The 19,443-nt window shown below is 47.2% G+C and overlaps 1 protein-coding gene across 1 annotated transcript in view; it reads left to right on the top strand.

Moving 5' to 3' along the window:
- The first annotated feature begins 657 nt into the window (after nt 1-657).
- The window catches only part of LOC143987708 (N-acetyllactosaminide alpha-1,3-galactosyltransferase-like), a 49,572-nt gene continuing 30,786 nt past the window's right edge, over nt 658-19,443 (top strand). Inside the window, exons 1-2 of the mRNA XM_077486661.1 lie at nt 658-720; nt 2,992-3,122. Of these exons, the coding sequence (XP_077342787.1) occupies nt 658-720; nt 2,992-3,122 (194 nt within the window). The remainder of the gene's footprint in view (nt 721-2,991; nt 3,123-19,443) is intronic.

Below are 19,443 nucleotides of genomic sequence, written 5' to 3' on the forward strand. Positions count from 1 at the left end.
AGTGCAGGGAACATTGGACACTATGGTGGGGTGGGGTGCAGGGGACAGAGGAAAGTGGGGGGTGCAGTGCTGGACACAGGTGAGACTGCGTTCCTGGGCACAGGTGAGGCTGCATTGCTTGGCACTGGTGAGGCTGCATAGATGGGCAAAGCTGAGCCTTGCATTCTTTATGTAGCCATCTCCTGAACCCTGGGGCTCTCTGGAGACCCTGATGTTAGGGGGGGCTCTTTGCAGACCCTGATGTAAGGGGGGCTTTGGGGACCCTGATGTAAGTAGGGAGGCTCTCTGGAGACCCTGATGTAAGGGGGGGCTCTCTGGAGACCCTGATGTAAGGGGGGCTCTCTGGGGACCCTGATGTTGGGGGGACCCTGATGTAAGTAGGGAGGCTCTCTAGGGACCCTGATGGGGGAATCAATGGTGGAGAAAGATTTGGGGGTTTTGGTAGATCATAAGCTCAATAATAGCATGCAATGCCAAACTGCGGTTTCCAAAGCAAGCAAAAGAGGTATGGACTCCAGAGAGAGAGATATCATTTTGTACAAATCATTAGTAAGACCTCATCTGGAATATGTAGTTCAGTTTTGGGCACCAGTTCTCAAAAAGGATATCGGGGAACTGGAGAAAGTGCAGAGAAGGGCAACCAAACTGATAAGAGTCATGGAGGAGCTCAGCTATGAGGAAGGATTAGAGGAACTGAATTTATTCACTCCTGAGAAGAGGAGATTAAGGGGGATATGATCACCATGTATGAATATATAAGGGGTCCATCCATATAGAGTGAACTTGGTGTTGAGTTATTCACTTTACGGTCAACACAGAGGACAAGGGGGCACTCTTTACATCTAGAGGAAAAAAGATTGAATCTCAAAATAAGGAAAGATTTCTTCACAGTAAGAGCTGTGAAAATGTGGAATAGACTCCCTCCAGAACTGATTCTGGCCAGCTCATTAGACTGCTTTAACCACTTCAATACAGGACACTTTTGCCCCCTTCCTTCCCAGCCCAATTTTCAGCTTTCATCGCTCTAGCGCTTTCAGTGACAATTGCGCGGTCATGCTACACTGTACCCAAATGAAATTTTTATCATTTTGTTCACACAAATAGAGCTTTATTTTGGTGGTATTTATTCACGACTCCATTTTTTATTTTTGCGATATAAGCGCAAAAAAAGCGGAAATTTGGAAAAAAAACAATATTTTCTTTTTTCTATTTTAAAAGAAATCCAATAAAATCTAATTTTGTCATAAATTTAGGCCAAAATGTATTCTGCTACATGTTTTTGGTAAAAAAAATTCCGTTAAGTGTGTAATAATTGGTTTGTGTGATCACGGACATATGTACGCAAATGATCATGTACATATGTGTGCAGGTGATCACGTACATATGTGTGCAGATAATCATTGGGACATGTGATTTTAGTGGGACATATGTGGGGAACATGTTTTTATTATTAGGGACATGTGTTTTGGGGACATGTGTATTTATTATTTGGGGACATGTATGTTTTGGGGACATGTGTGGGGACATTGTGTTTATACTGTGTGGTGTGTTTACACTGTGTGGTGATTTGTGTTTACACTAGACTGGTGATCAGTGAGTAAAAAGCTGTAAAAAACAGCTCATACTCACTGATCATCAACCGGCTGCAGCGATCTGCTCTCCTCTCCTCAGTGATGACTTCTGTGTGAGGAGAGGAGGAGCCGATTGCCTAGCAACCGGATGTTTTGTTTACATCACATGACGGCCGTGATTGGACACGGCCGTCATGTGATCAGGAGGGCCAATCTGGGTGACACGGGCGCATCGGGATCGCGCCGCTGCGCGGGCACGCGCGCGCGCGATCCCGCTCCTTCTGATGGACGCTCCTGAACGTCCTATCAGAAGTAGACAGCTCCCACCCAGCAGTATATGTGCATTGGCTGGGTGGGAAGTGGTTAAGAAAGGCCTGGATTCTTTCCTAATTTTTCATAATATAACTGGGTACTAACATTTATCAGTACTGTTGATGCAGGGAAAATCTGATTGCCTCTCTGGGATCAGGAAGGAATTTTTCCCCTGCTGTAGCAAATTGGATCCTGCTTTTCTGTTTTTTTTTTTTTCCTCTGGATCAACTGTGGGTATATGGGATTGTATGATATTTTTTATTACATTTATTTATTTATTATGGTTGAACTGGATGGACTTTTTTCGACTTGACTAACTATGTAACTATGATGTAAGGGGGGCTCTCTGGGGACCCTGATGTAAGGGGGAATCCACACTCAGATATGTAACGATATTATATATAGACACACACAAGTACTGTATATTATATACATGTGTATGCCCGCTCAAGCGTATTACTTTCTTTACTTCATTGCTTTGGGCTCTAGCCCCGTATCTTTTGTAGACCTAGAAACACCCCTGTTGGGGGGTCCCTTGCTGTGGAATGAGGGAGATTTCCTTGGCTGTGGAATGAGAAGGGGGTCCCTTGCTGTGAAATAAGGAAGGAGGTACCTGGCTGTACAATGAGGGGGGTCCCTGGCTATTGAATGAGGGGTCCCTTTGCTGTGAAATGGGGGGGGGGGGGGCTGGCTGCTGAATGAGGGAGGGGATTCCCTGGCTATTGAATAAGGGGGTCCCTTGCTGTGAAATAAGGGGGGAGCCCTTACTGTGGAATGAGAAAGGGGATCCCTGGCTGTGGAATGAGGGAGTCCCTCTCGGAATGGGGGAGGTGGCTGTAGAATGAGATGGTCCCTCTTTGAATTGGGGGGGGGGGGGGCTGGCTGTGGACCATCTCCTGTTGCATGTCTGCAGTCTCTGATAGTTTTCTGCAGCATTACATTCACTAAATATTATGTGTGGCCCAGTGGTGATGTCAGGGGATATTGTCTGCACCAGTCATATGCATCAGGAGACTCATCTAGTATCTACAACAACTGTTATTAATCTGTAGCAGTAATCTAATATTGCTTGTGTCACTGAGTCATCTCATGTCCTTTCAGCTGCTTTCCTAAGGTACCCACTGCAACATCTTGGGGAGCTCCCATCGTGTGGGAGGGAGCCTACGACTTTGAGGAGGAAAATCGATTCCATCAGAAACAAAGGACCGTGGTTGGACTCTCAGTTTTTGCTGTAAATAAGTGAGTGTTCTTACATAGTTACATAGTTAGTCAGGTTGAAAAAAGACACAAGTCCATCCAGTTAAACCACAAAAAAATATATATATAATAAATATCATACCAGCCCATATACCCAATTCTATACCCACAGTTGATCCAGAGGAAGGCAAAAAACCCCAGCAGAGCACGATCCAATTTGCTAAAGCAGGGGAAAAAATGTCTTCCTGATCCCCCGAGAGGCAAACGGATTTTCCCCGGATCAACCGTACCTATAAATGTTAGTACCCAGTTATATTATATACACTTAGGAAATAATCCAGGCCTTTCTTAAAGCAATCCACTGAGCTGGCCATAACCACCTCTGCAGGGAGTCTATTCCACATTTTCACAGCTCTTACTGTGAAGAAACCTTTCCGTATTTGGAGATGAAATCTCTTTTCCTCTAGATGTAAAGAGTGCCCCCTTGTCCTCTTTGTTAACTGTAAAGTGAATAACTCGACACCAAGTTCCCTATATGGACCCCTTATATATTTGTACATGTTGATCATATCCCCCCTTAATCTCCTCTTATCAAGAGTGAATAAATTCAGTTCCTCTAATCTTTCCTCATAGCTGAGTTCCTCCATGCCTCTTATCAGTTTGGTTGCCCTTCTCTGCACTTTCTCCAGTTCACCGATATTCTTTTTGAGAACTGGTGCCCAAAACTGAACTGCATATTTCAGATGAGGTCTTACTAATGATTTGAACAGGGGCAAAATGATATCTCTCTCTCTGGAGTCCATACCTCTCTTAATACAGGAAAGGACTTTGCTTGCTTTGGAAACCGCAGCTTGGCATTGCATGCTATTATTGAGCTTATGATCTACCAAAACCCCCAGATCCTTCTCCACTATGGATTCCCCCAGTTGTACTCCCCCTAGTATTTATGATGCATGCATATTCTTAGCCCCCAAGTGCATAACTTTACATTTCTCAACATTAAACCTCATCTGCCACATAGTTGCCCAATTAGACAGAGCATTGAGGTCGGCTTGTAAATTGGAGACATCCTGTATATAAATCCTGAATAATAATAATAATAATAATAAGGACGTTATTCCACTGCATAGCTTCGTGTCATCTGCAAAGATGGAAATGTTACTTTTGATCCCAGACCCAATATCATTTATAAAGATATTTAAAAGAAAGGGTCCCAGCACTGAACTTTGGGGTACACCACTGATAACCTTAGACCATTCAGAGTAAGAATCATTAACCCCTACTCTCTGAATTCTGTCTTTTAGCCAGTTTTCTATCCATTTACAAACTGATATTTCTAAACCTGTAGACTTTACCTTACACATGAGCCATGTGTGCGGAACTGTATTGAACGCTTTTGCAAAATCCAAGTATATCACATCCACCGCCACCCCTCTATCCAAGGTTTTACTTTCCACCTCATAAAAAGAAATCAGGTTTGTCTGACAACTTCTGTCTTTCATGAATCCATGCTGTCTGTTGCTCAAAATATTTTTTTCCTGCAAGAACTCGTCTATGTGGTCTTTTATTAATCCCTCCAGTATCTTCCCAACTATAGAAGTTAAACTAACGGGTCTATAATTACTTGGTAAAGACTTTGTTCCCTTTTTAAATATAGGCACCACGTTGGCCCTGCGCCAATCCAGTGGTACTATTTCTGTCATTAATGAGTCCCTAAAAATTAGATACAATGGCTTTGAAATTACAGAGCTCAATTCTTTTAGGATCCGTGGGTGGATGCCATCAGGTCCAGGTGCTTTATCCACCTTTTATTCTGTCCAAATATTTCTGGACCATATCACTTTTGAGCCATTGTGGATTTGGGGCTGCATCAGTACCACCCCCAACCCAAGTACCATCTTCTGATCCTCGGTACAATGCCCTGCCAATACTCTGCAATAACCAGCAATGCCCTGCCAATACTCTACAATGCCCTGCCAATACTCTGCAATACCCAGCAATGCCCTGCCAATACTCTGCAATGCCCTGTCAATACTCTGCAATGCCTTGTCAATACTCTGCAATGCCCTGCCAATACTGTGTAATGCCCTGCCAATACTCTGTAATGCCCTGCCAATACTCTGCAATGCCCAATACCCTGCCAATACTCTGCAATACCCTGCCAATACTCTGCAATGCCCTGACAATACTCTGCAATGCCCTGCCAATACTCGGTAATACCCAGCCATACCCCGTGATACTCTGCAATACCCAGCCATAGTCGGTAATACCCAGCCATACCTGGTGATACTCTGCAATACCCAGCCATACTCGGTGATACCCTGCAATACTCGGTGATACCAAGCCATGCTTGGCTGTACTCAGCCTCTGTATGTTGCCAGGCTGTGGAAGTCTCACACATGTGGTATCGCCGTACTCAGGAGGAGTAGGAGAATCTATTTTGGGATGTCATTTTTGGTATGTACATGCTATGTGTTAGAAATATTGTATAAATGGACAACTTTGTGTTAAAAAAAAAATGCATTTTAACCACTTCCCGCCCACCGGCCGTCATATGACGTCCTTGAATTTGTGTGGAGATATCTGAAAGATGCCTGTAGCTACAGGCATCATTCAGATATCAGCTTTTTCAGCAGGAGATTTCCTACACCATAAGAATGACCATTGCGGCTGTTCCGCTGCTTGATAATTCTTACAGGAGGTGAGAGGGGACAAATCCCCCCTCCCACCGCCCTCTGGTGCTTCTACCGACTCGCCAATACGATCAAAGCCAGAATCGTGTTTTTTTATTTCAGGCTTCCCAGCCTAGAGGTGAGATGTGGGGTCTTATTGACCTCATATCTCACTGTAAAGAGGACCTGTCATGCCATATTCCTATTACAAGGGATGTTTACATTCCTTGTAATAGGAATAAAAGTGATCAAAAAAATTATTTTTGGGGAAAAAAGTGTCAAACTACAATAAAGTAAAATGAACAATAAAATATATATTTTTTTAAAGCACCCCTGTCCCCATGTGCTCGCATGCAGAAGCGAACGCATACGCAAGTCCCGCCCACATACGAAAACTGTGTTCAAACCACACATGTGAGGTATCACTGCGAACGTTGGAGCGAGAGCAATAATTCTGGCCCTAGACCTCCTCTGTAACCCAAAATATGTAACCAGTAAAAAAATGTAAAGTGTCGCCTATGGGGAGTTTTAAGTAACGACGTTTGGCGCCATTCCACGAGCGTGTGCAATTTTGAAGGGTGACATGTTAGGTATCTATTACTCGGCGTAACTTCCTCTTTCACATTATGCAAAAACATTGGGCTAACTTTGCTGTTTTGTTTTTTTTAAAGCACAAAACTGTTTGTTTGTTTTTACAAAAAAAACGCATTTGAAAAAATTGCTGCGCAAATACCGTGCGAGATAAAAAGTTGCAACAATCACCATTGTATTCTCTAGGGTCTTTGATAAAAAAACATAGATAATGTTTTGGGGTTTTATGTAATTTTCTAGCAAATAAATGATGATTTTTACATGTAGGAGAGAAATGTCAGAATTGGCCTGGGTGCTCCAGAAGGCTTGATGGTGCTCCCTGCATGTTGGGCCTCTGTATGTGGCCACACTGTGTAAAAAAATTGCCATACTCGGAAGTAATAGCAGAATGTGTTTTGGGGTGTAATTTGTGGTATGCATATGCTGTGTGTGAGAAATAAACTGATAATATGACAATTTTGTGAAAAATAAAAAGGAAAAAAAAATCTTGATTTTGCAAAGAAGTGTGGGGAAAAATGACAACTTCAAAAAACACTCCATGCCTCTTACTAAATACCTTGGAATGTCTTCTTTCCAAAAAGGGGTCATTTGGGGGGTATTTGTACTTTTCTGGCATGTTAGGGTCTCAAGAAATGAGATAGGCCGTCAATACTTAAGATGTGATCAATTTTCAGATATTGGCACCATAGCTTGTGGACTCTATAACTTTCACAAAGACCAAATAATATCCACCAATTTGTACTTATTTTTTACCAAAGATATGTAGTAGTATACATTTTGGGCAAAATTTTTGAAGAAAAATTACTAATCTGCTAAATTTTATAACAGAAACAAACATTTTTTATTTTTTTAACAGAATTTTCGGTCTTTTTTCTTTTATAGCTTAAAAAATAAAAAACCCAGCGGTGATTAAATACCACCAAAAGAAAGCTCTATTTGTCTGAAAAAAAGGACAAAAATTTAATGTGGGTACAGTGTTGCACGAGTAATTGTCATTCAAAACGTGAGAGCACCGAAAGCTGAAAATTGGTCTGGTTATTAAGGGTGTTTAAGTGCCCAGTGGTCAAGTGGTTAAATAAAAAACACTTACAACTATCAAAGTTGGAAAGGGCAAGGCCACAGCTTTATTAAATCCAACACATAACATGTGAACACTTTTCAAACGGTGCCAGTCACAGTTGTACTGTGAGCACACAATTCCAAAAGAGGGGGAAGGGGGCCTGTCCTTACCATAAGTGCTGGACAGACCGCCTACTTCCTATTTCCATTACGGGCATATACCTTTACAGCCATTTTATGCTGCCAAGGTCAAGAAACCGCAGCAAGGTGTGACATACCATAGAAAAAAGGGGGCGGGAGGGTGGTCAGCTCTTACAACCACGTTTCCTGAAAGACCCAGAATCCCTTGGGGCACAACTTTTACAGAGCTCAGGCCCGAGCCCGTCCCCCCTAACAACCAATCCTTGGTGACCCCTTAGTCACCTTGTCACCCTCTGGTCATGCCCCCATCAGTCAAGGATCACGGATATCTTTCTCTAAGGGGCCCAAGAGGCAATGAGCCCAGGTACATAGATGTATAGACAAACCTTCCTCCTTGTCTCCTCACCCCATTAAATAAAAAACACTTACAACCATCAAAGTTGGAAAGGGCAAGGCCACAGCTTTATTAAATCCAACACATAACATGTGAACACTTTTCAAACAGTGCCAGTAACAGTTGTACTGTGAGTACACAATTCCAAAAAGGAGGTGTGAGAAAAGGGAGCCTGTCCTTACCAGGCCGCCTAATTCACATTTCCATCAAGGGCATATCCCATTACAGCCATTTTATGCTGGCAAGGTCAAGAAACCAACACCCGCCTATCAGTGGATAACTGACGGGCGCCCCACCACAGCCAGCACCAGTTCCAAACCACGTTGAAGGCCAAGGTTAAAGATATCCAATGTCATTGAGGTGGACGCCATCCGATCTCAGCAGATCATCATTAACACCTTCTAAATCCTTGTGCCGGATCACAAACCCCCTGATCTGCCATACAAACTTGGCGACCTGTGTGTTAACTTTTCAACGGAAGTGTTCCAGGCGGGGGCCAGGGATCTCCCGAGCCCATAGCAAGCGGGGCACGATTTAAGACCAAATGAGAATCAAGTTGGTAAAGACTGCATAACACTGGGCGATATCTCGCTTAATAGTGGAATATAAGTCCACAGAACGTGTATAACCAACGTCATTCCCACCAGCATGAAGAACCAAGATGATAGAACCAGAAACATGAGCATAAAGGTGAAAACATTCCGGGAGGACCTGAGGCCAGCATAACCCACGGAGCCCAAACCAGCAGATCCTGGCGAGATCATAGGTGAAACCCAAATTTTTCCCGTAGGTCCGAACTTCCGCCTGACGAGTGGCCTAGTAGATGTAGGAATCTCCAATTATCCATATCAGAGCCGGGTGACAACCTGAAAAATTAACACAGCAGATGTGGGCGGATGTACAACGAAAAACAAGATGATTGCCAACGACCCAGACGCTGGAGTTCCATATCAGAGAAACCCATATCAGAAGCCACGGAGGCAGCACCGATGCGAAATGAGTGGGTTGAGAAATCGCGCAAAGGGAGGCCCATGATCTCGAGGCAACGATGCAAAACCCGTAATAAATGGAACCTGCTCAGGGAGGAAGAATCATGAACGAAAAAGGTGGGAGACGTAGGGAGCGCAGACAAGAAAGGAGAGGCTAGTGACACAGGGCAAAAGGGGCCACCACAAGGGTAAATAACAACCCTTCTACCCTTGCCAAAGCCATTGGTCTTCGAGGTCCGCAACAACACCATCACGCGGTGCTCAGAGAAGGAAACATCCTCCATCAGCATGCCATCCACCGATGACGTGGATTTAGAAACCAATTCACCAGTGCGAAAGGCACCGAAAAACGCCCAAGACAAGGCCACGCGAAAAAGAAGAGTCTCAAATGTAGAGGAGCACACGGACAGCAACAGGGAAAGAATACCGGAGAGGATCTGGAGGGAAAACTGGCGCCGCGAATCGGGAGAATGGGTAGCACGTTTCCAACCCCGCAATACCTGTTGAACAGGAAATGCTTTTCTGATGTCCTCCCACTCGAGGAGTTGAAACCAAAAGGACAATGCAGACATGGTCGAGGAAACAGTGGACCCCAAAACACCTCTCTGCAGCAAATAAACTAGGTAAGCAAACAAAGCCATACGTCTCTTGAAGAAGAGAGTGAAACCTCACCGCCCGACACTTGGACCCATTCATCCCACACACGACAGTACGACGCCCACGTCCACGGGGAAAGCGATGCCCGAAGGAGGTCTAGTAGGCATCGGAAACGAGGTTCCACAAGTGGCCGGACAGGGGAGGCCCTCCAGGGAAGCCGACGGGGCAACTACCCATTCAAGGAAGCTACTGAAGAGCTCAAAGAAATAACATGAGATGGCGCAACCCATGGGGAGGCAAAAAAGATGTCAAAAAGTAGCTTCCCAGAAAGTAGCAGCCCAGGAGATGGAAGCATTCTGGGTGGACTCAATGTCCGCCTTTGCCAGCAAAGCTGACTGACCGGCAGCCCTAACTAATTGGAACGCCCTATTAAAAGAGGCTTAGTGGACCCTGGATTCCGCCTTGTCGATGCCATCATTGACCGAGGAGCCAGAAGGGTAGGATAAGCGGTGAATAAGGCGAAATTTTCTCTCTGCCTTTTTTGGGACGACACCGAGGGGGGACACCCTCAGGTTGTGGAAAGGGGAAAGATCAAATGGGCCTGCCATAACCCAACTCCAGCTCCTTCTGAAGCTTCTCAGCCACAATGGACTCAAATTCAACTGTGGATTTCAAATGAGGCATCATGGTATGCACGTCTGAAGGGGAGAAGGGTATCCAAAAACCACAATCCAGGCCATCTCTCAAGATCAAGGCCTCCCTATGAAGGGGGTACTGGTCTAGCCAGGGAAGCATCTCTAAGATGTTCACTGGCGTTATCTGGTTTAGAAGGGTCAGGCTTGGCTCCCGGCCTGGGAAGTGGTTGTTTTCCCTTCCGGAAGCAACGGCTGGCGGGATGAGCACCCCCGCAACTAGAGCACTCATGCTTAAAACGGCACGTGGTGTACCATTTGCAGCGACTCTCATTTAACAGCCAGAAAATAGCCTTTTGTGGAGCGGCTGACGCTCTGGAGGGAGTGCCAGCCAGGGACTGAAAGGACGAAGGCCTGTGGGGCACATAAGCAATAACCACAGGCTACAGTCTTGACAATCAAAACTAAACTCCTTACGTGCCGCGATTTTTTGGCAAAACTGGGTGTCATAGTGAAACCAACACTGGGCCCCGTAAACCTTATATGTGGCCCAAATAAGGTCTAAGTAGCAAAAGAGAGATGCGGCCAACTCCGGGAACCGCTCACAAAGCACTCCTGCTTAAGTGCAGAACCCTTGCAGCCAGTTCCCGAATGTCCTAGGAAGCTGTTTTGGTTTGTTGCACTGCACAGCGACATCAACACGACGAGATTTGTCAATCGTCTCCCTGTCAGGTGGGACCAGAGCAATAAATTTGTGACGCCATATCTTGCCCTTTATCTCCTCCATGAAGTGCGTGCCAGTAGGTGAAACCACCCACAAAGCGCCACCGGAGACAGGGGGGGCTAGCCGCCGAACCCGATACCCCCATACTGGAAAGAACTAATTTGACGACCAAAGCTGTGCAATCACCTGGCGGGCCCAATACGGAAGCATCAGTGGACCTACCCCAAATTAAATCACAGTCATACTCACTTACGCGCATAGGCAGAGCTGACGAAGGGCAACCAGCAGCAGGTCCAGGCGGAACATCCGGTGCAGGCTCGACCATGGTAGACAGCTGCCTGAGACGACCATCTCCTGGAGGAACGGTGACGCCTGGTGAGGCAGGATTGTGATGACGGACAGAGAGGTCCAGGGGCAGGGGTCCAACCACTGACCCTGAGGAGTCCAGATGGCCAGGGATAGCGACTGAGCACAAGAGCACCTGTTGACTCCAGAGGGATGACCCAGGGCGGGTGCAGCCGACATCCCGGGCCTGGAGTAGGAGTCTCCTGCCCTGCCAGGCGCAGGGAGACGAGGCTGAGATGTGGTGGCGAGCAGGCCGCGGGGACCTCCTGCCCGGCCGGGCGCATGTAGGTGCGGGTATACAGGAGTCCGAGGTGAGGGGGGGAGGCTGGAGCAGAGTGACCATCACCGCCCTGCTGGGCGCATGGAGATGCTGGTGGGCACAAGTCAACTGGAACGGGTGGGTGGCAGGCGTGGAGTGGCCATCTGCTGCCCAGCTGGGCGCAGGGAGACCTTGGCCATGGGGAGATAAAAGTGCTGTGTGGGCAACCTGGGAAACATACTGATCCCCACCCAGAAGGACGCAGGGGGATTCAGGACTGACATCCCTGGCTGAGCGGAGATCATTGGCACATTTAGATCTCCCACCCTGCTGGGCGCAGGGAGATTCTGCATTGGCAATAAAGGCTGAGCAGAGTTCATTGTCATATTTAAAGCGGGAGTCCGCCGGGACTCCGCGTTTTTTTTTTTTTTTTTAAAGCCAGCAGCTACAAATACTGCAGCTGCTGACTTTTAAAATAGTGACACATACCTGTCCAGCGCGCCCGCGATGTCGGCACCCGAAGCCGATCTCTAGATCGTCTCTCGGGTGCTGCCGCCGCCATCTTGGGTATGGGAATCAGGAAATGGAGCCTTTCGGCTTCATTTCCCGGTTCCCTACTGCGCATGCGCGAGTCGCGCTGCGCAATAAGGACAGTCCCCGCTGCCTCTGGGATCTGTGTGTTTCCCAGCAGGCAGCGGGGCACTTGCGGAAAGGGGCGGGCACTTGCGGAAAGGGGGCGTAATCTACGCCCCTTTCCGCAGAGAGCTATCCCGGAAGTGGGTGCAGATACCTGTACTGTACAGGTATCTGCACCCCCTCCCCCCTGAAAGGTGCCAATTGTGGTGCCGGAGGGGGGGAGGGTTCCGATGAGCGGAAGGTCCACTTTAGGGTGGACCTCCGCTTTAAATCTCCCGCCCAGACAGGCGCAGAGAGAGAAGGAGCCACTGGGGGCAGCAGCGCTGACGTAGGCAGAGCTGCGGAACCGCCAGCAGGGAAATGAGAATGGGCAGCTGGAGAGGAGACCGAAGAGACTATCTGGCGGTGCTAAGTCCGCCGCCCAGACTTGGCAGAGGGCACTCGGGCAGAATGGCATGGACCCCCGCCAGCTGCCACTCCCCCCGCATGCTAGGAGAGTGGGAGCGGGATCAGGTATGGCCGCAGCAGACACCTCCCATGTGTGTGACGGGAAAGGGAAGTGCTGTAGCTCCCGCCCGCCCGGGCGCAAGGAGGCAGTCAGAAGAGGCACCAGGAGGTGTAGCCCGAGTGGACCGGATCGCAGCTCTAGGGCTCCGCGAGTGGGGATAGCAGGAGGAGACTCGGGCCCGCCGGGCAGGACCCCGGCATTAACGGGCGGAGGTACCATGTCTCTTATTAAGGAAAGTGGTAGCACCTGGGTCGGGAGTGTCTTCAGGGGAGCAGGGGGGACAGGAAGTCATGTAGGAGGACCTGGAAGGACTGGTACTCAAACAAGAAGGGGGTGGGCCCGCCTCCGAGCCCTGGGAGTCGGGGGCCACGCAGCAGTGTCCGCAGGTGAAGTGGGGGAGAGGGAGCTGTCTCAGGAGAGAGGAGAGCGAAGAGCCAGTCAGCCTGACCTTAGAGAGCCAGTTTGCGGACCTTGACCAACAGGAGCTCAGTGTCCATGGCTGGGGAACAGGGTCAGCTCCAGCTCTTCCAACTACGTTTCACAAAAGACCCAGAATCCCTTGGGGCACAACTTTTACAGAGTTCAGGCCCAGCCCATCCCACCTAACAACCAATCCTTGGTGACCCCTCAGTCACCTTGTCCCGCCCTGGCCATGTCCCCATCAGTCAAGGCTCTCTTTCCCTAAGGGGCTCAAGAGGCCTTCATTTGCTGCACATGATCTGTGGCTAAACATAGGCATGAGTCAACCTTGGATAAGCACAAGTCACTTGAGATTTTGTCATTTTGCACCACTAAAGATTGTGCTTTATAATTTATAAATTACTTTTACGTCTATATACAGTATATATTTTTTTTACTTTTGATTATCATTTTTTTCGTGCACATTTATATTTTTTTCTGTGATGAATTGTTTAGGATGAAATCTGACTGATCTATGCATATGTATATATATATATATATATATATATATATATATATATATATATATATATATATATATATATATATATATATATATATATATATATATATACATATATAGGACTTTTCCAAAGCCTCTCCAATCCTATGGAATGCCCTACCCCAATCTGTCCGCCTATCTCCTACTTTATTAGCTTTTAGACGATCCCTGAAAACACTTCTCTTCAGAGAAGCCTACCCTACCCACACCTAACTGTATTTTAATTTTCTTCATCAGCTCACCCCCCCACAGTTATTGCCTTTTGTTTCAACTTGACCCTCCCTTCTAGATTGTAAGCTCTAACGAGCAGGGCCCTCTGATCCCTCCTGTATTGATTTGTATTGTAAGTGTACTGTCTGCCCTCATATTGTAAAGCGCTGCGCAAACTGTTGGCACTATATAAATCCTGAATAATAATAATAATGAATAGTAATATATATATATATATATATATATATATATATATATATATATAATTTTTTTGATGAAACTTCTTATTCATCTGAGAAGAGTGACTCACTAGAAAGATCACTTTTTAGGTGGCGGTAGTGTCTACTATGCATCTGTAGCACTTTCACCAGAGAAGAATTACTCGCTGTGGAGGATTACTCTTCAGGTGACTGGCAGCACCACCCACCCCATTTTTCATACAACCTCTTTCCAATACTGGTGCTCCAATTGGAGCTCCTCAGAGGAGGCAGCAGCCCAGCCTATACCTAAGCGCGGAATACAATAATTTATATATCACTGGCAAGAAGGATATTCCGCACTACATCACCACCATAAATGCCAGAGGAAAGGATTTGAAGTTGCCAGATCCCAGGTATTACTGGCAAATACTACAGATACTCACCGAATCTTGTGGATTACAAATGTGTGCTCTGTGGAGTTAAGGACGCTATGCTGGAAGCCACTTCACCCCTGTAAAGAGGTTATTACTAGTGGAGAACATGCATGATTGGCTGTACTGCTGAGATTGTGCTTGACTGAATGCTGCTGGCAGATACAAGAAGTGCCCATTTGAGTAGCACTGGCCAGTGCTGTGGAATTGCCAGTGCGGTTCCCTCTGAAAAGTGAGCTGTGATGTTCAGCAGGTTGTTTCCTTCAATTGATGAGGGGATCTATCTCAGTCCCCAGCTGTCATGCGGACAGACTGAGACTATCCTTGCAAGGGAACCTGTGTTCGGGAGTGCTGTCCCTTGCACCACGGCCTGGCTGCTTGTTGCCTGATTGCAGCTGTGCCTCCCATCCCCGGAGTTATCCCTAAGAAGAAGGGAAACTTCTGGGAAATATGTTTCACCCAAGTGATAATATTGATGGACTCTGGTGATTCAAAGGCACCGGGGTGTTGTGCCGCGTACACACGATCAGAATTTTCGATGGACTAGGTCCGACAGTTATTCCCGACGGACTTTCAACCTAAGTCCGACTGACTTTTACAAACGAATGGACTTGGACACACACGAACGGACTAAGTCCGTTCGAAGGTCTGTTCGTTTTGAACGTGATGACGTTAACGGGACTAAACAAGGAATAGCCAGCAGCCAATAGCTTCCCTTGCGTCGTATCTGGTCCGTCGGACCAGCACACAGACGAATGGTTTTAGTCCGTCAGACAGATTTGAGACATGTTCTATTTCTAGGTCCGCCGGATTAAAAAAAAAAAAAATGATCAGACTTATCCCTTCGGACGTAGTCCGCCGGAAAGTCCGATCGTGTGTACACAGAATTAGTTAGCTAGATAGGATAGGCTCTGGTAAGAAAGGGGGTGAAAGTTCTTACAGTGTCTACTGAATAATGGACTGCCCAGTGTCGCATGTTGGCCACCAGGTGGTGTGAGAAGTGCCAGCCCGAGTGAGCCCTCATTCATATTATGTGTTAATCTATAGTACATACTAAGAAAGTTTGTAGGAGTGGAATTCTTGGATGAGAATGAGGCCCACTTTCATTCATGTGTGTATGGTTCAGATCGGACACATTTTTGGGACCACTGACAATTATACAGCGATCAGTGCTCTATAAATGCACTGATTACTGTGTAAATGTCACTGGCAGGGAAGGGGTTAACACTAGGGGGCGATCAAGGGATTAACTGTGTTCCCTAGTGTGTGTTCTAACTGTAGGGGGGTGGGAGTGACTGGGGAAATTACAGATCGTTGTTCCTAGCTAGTATGAACTCACAATCTGTCTCTCCTCTCCTCTCCTCACAGAACATGGATGTCTGTCCCTGTTCTGGCTCTCGTGACCGTCAGTCATCAGCACCCCCACAGTGCAGTGGGTGCGTGTGCACGCCTTTGGCAGCGGACCGACATACAGCTACGATGGTTCGCAGGATCATGCCGACCTGCCACAGTATATTGACGGTGGCCGGTCGGCAAGCGGTTAACTGCAGCAGAGAAAAATCTATTTAAACATCAACAAAAACACATTAAAGTGTATGTAAGCCCTAACAATGAATTTATCCTATTTGCTTGGTTTTGATCTGTTAAAGAGGAGCTCCAGGCTCCACACCAAAAAATCACCAAATACAAATACTGTAGCTCAGTGGCGGCCCGCACATAGGGGGCGCCCGGGCGCCGCCCCCCCCCCCCCCTCCCTAGGTGTAAAAAAAAAAAAAAGGAAAAAAAAAAAAAAAAAAAGGAAAAAAAAAAAAAATATATATAAAAAACGGGCCCTTTAAGACATTAAAAAAAAAAAAAAAAAAAAAAAATATTTCATTTAACAATTTAACACAGTGTACTGTGGCGCCGGTCACAGTGCACTATGAGAAGCGCCACGTCGATGCAATCACAAGATTGCATCCATGGCGCTTCATTTGCGGGTTAAAAACCCGCCTTGCGGCGCACTGCAGAACGCCGACTAGCTTCCGCCCGTAAAATCACTGTGATTCTACGGGCGGGAGCATTGTCATTCTTAGACAGGCAGTCACTTCCAGCTTTCGGCTGCTTCACGAAACCCGGAAGTGACGTAGGCAGCTCCGTTCCTTAGCCCGAGCGGAGCTGCCAGACAGTGAGAGGTGAGTCACCGCATAAAGGCTTTCTAGCTTCTACTTTGTGGAGAATGTTCGTGCATTTAGCTGAATGAATGCAAAAAGCTTTCACAGCCAGAAAGGTTTCCCCAGGCCAGGCGACTTTTGCCGTGGCCAATCAGAGAATGAGCTCTGAAGGGGGAACTCCACGCCAAATTTCTGAAAAAAAAATTGACGTGGGTTCCCCCTCCGAGAGCATACCAGGCCCTTAGGTCTGGTATGGATTCCAAGGGGAACCCCCTACGCCGAAAAAACGGCGTGGGGGTCCCCCCAGATCCACACCAGACCCTTATCCGAGCACGCTACCCGGCCGGCCAGGAAAGGGGGTGGGGACGAGCGGGCGGCCCCCCCCCTCCTGAGCCGTACCAGGCCGCGTGCCCTCAACATGGGGGGGTGCCTTGGGGGAGGGGGGGCGTGCGGCCCCCCCACCCCAAAGCACCTTGTCCCCATGTTGATTCTTCCCGACAACCCTGGCCGTTGGTTGTCGGGGTCTGCGGGCGGGGGGCTTATCGGAATCCGCCACTGCTGTAGCTGCTGACTTTTATTATTAGGGGACTTACCTGTCCAGAAACCCAGTGGTGTCCTCACCCAAGCCAGTTTTTCTTTTATTTTTATTTTTACATTATAATTTTTATAAGAATTTTTAAGATGATACAAAATATGTACACGATTAGTATAGTATAGTATATAAAACAGGAACAAGATAGATTTCCTATAAAAACCTATAGTAGTAAATGTGAATTCATAACAAAAATCATCTTTGATTTTTAGGCTACTTTCACACTGAGGTGATTTACAGGCATTTTAGCGTTAAAAATAGCACCTGCCCGAGTGCTTTCACACTGGAGCAGTGCACTTGCGGGACGTTAAAAAAAGTCCTGCAAGCAGCATCTTTGGGGGTGCTCCTAAAACATCCTGCCCATTGAAATCAATGGACAGCACCGCCGAAGCGCCTGCAAAGAGCTTCAGCAGCTTTGGCACTATTAACTCCTTCATCGGCCGCTAGGGAGGGTTATAAGTGCTCCGCTAGCACCCGAAAAGCACAGCTAAAACATGAGTAAAGTGCCGCTAAAATATCAGCGCTTTACTGCCACGGCCCCCCGCCCCCCGGCCCAGTGTGAAAGTGCCCTTACAGTATCAATCTGAATATAGTGAAGCCATAGGAGAAGGATACATGAATTGGGGAGGATATATAATAACACAAAATACATAAATAAAATTATTTGTAAAGGGGGATGATGACTAATAATATCAGCATGTCCTATAAAGGTACTGTATAGTAAAAACAATAACATAAGGAAGTTTGTGGAGTGTTATTTGAGTCAAGTTTTATCAAAATTGAATTTTACGGACAGTCTCAACCATTCAATCCAAATATTCCATTAACGTTTAGTAATAATGGTGGTTGAGGACAAAGGGTGTGACCTCAAAAGTAAGAAATTGTTCCTATTGCTCATGTTTATGTGCCCATTATGAGCTTATAGTTATCTGAATATCTGAATGTAACCCAAGTATTCCAAACTTTATTATAGTAGTCTAGACCAGTGGTTCTCAACCGGGGTTCCGCGAGAAGTCCCCAGGGGTTCCGTGGCGATCTGACTGTCAGTCAGGCAGCTGACAGGAGGATCTCACAGACACAGGCAGAGATAGGCAGGGAAGCGTCTGGCATCCTATTGGCTGGAGCACACTGTTCCCTGCAGGCCCCTTCTCCCCTGTATCCTTCCAGAGTACGTGACATCATCTGGGATGGACAGGATAGGAGGAGGGACAGAGGGGGAACAGCACGCCACTGGAGGAGAAATGAAATGTGCTCTGAAGCCAAAAAGCCACCGGTACTGTGCCCAGCTGTGTCCCCCCCCCACAATGTACCCAACAGTCTGCCGCATGTAATGTCCCCCACCCCATGTAATGTGGCCTGTCCCATATAATGTCCCCTGTCATGTGCCCTGCCCCATGTAATGTGCTCTGTCATGTGCTCTGCCCCATGTAATGTGCTCTGCCCCATGTAATGTGCCCTGTCCCATGTAATGTGCCAGACCCTCCAGGGATTGGATATGGATTCTCTGCGGATTCTCTTCTCCGGGGGTCCAGCGAAGGGTGATCTCTTCTCCGGGGTCCAGCGATGGGTGATCTCTCCCAATGACGTCCAGCGCAGCGCATCCTGTCTCCACCGGAGACACCAAAGAAATCCTGGCAGCCTGAAAGGTCTTAGCTGAGGAGGTTGGGGCCACCCGTCAGCTGACCCCACTCCCTGTGACGCAAGGGGAAACCCGGGCTTCCCCAGTGACATGCAGATGACCCCGCCCCCCTCTGATGTAACGGAAAAAAAAAATATATAAAAAACGGGCCCTTTAAGACATTTAAAAAAAAAAAAAAAAAAAAAAAAATATTTCATTTAACAATTTAACACAGTGTACTGTGGCGCCGGTCACAGTGCACTATGAGAAGCGCCACGTCGATGCAATCACAAGATTGCATCCATGGCGCTTCATTTGCGGGTTAAAAACCCGCCTTGCGGCGCACTGCAGAACGCCGACTAGCTTCCGCCCGTAAAATCACTGTGATTCTACGGGCGGGAGCATTGTCATTCTTAGACAGGCAGTCACTTCCAGCTTTCGGCTGCTTCACGAAACCCGGAAGTGACGTAGGCAGCTCCGTTCCTTAGCCCGAGCGGAGCTGCCAGACAGTGAGAGGTGAGTCACCGCATAAAGGCTTTCTAGCTTCTACTTTGTGGAGAATGTTCGTGCATTTAGCTGAATGAATGCAAAAAGCTTTCACAGCCAGAAAGGTTTCCCCAGGCCAGGCGACTTTTGCCGTGGCCAATCAGA

This window comes from Lithobates pipiens, unplaced genomic scaffold (genome assembly GCF_037356315.1).
Source record: "Lithobates pipiens isolate NorthernLeopardFrog02 unplaced genomic scaffold, aLitPip1_a1.2 Scaffold_1, whole genome shotgun sequence".
Classification (NCBI taxonomy): domain Eukaryota; kingdom Metazoa; phylum Chordata; class Amphibia; order Anura; family Ranidae; genus Lithobates; species Lithobates pipiens.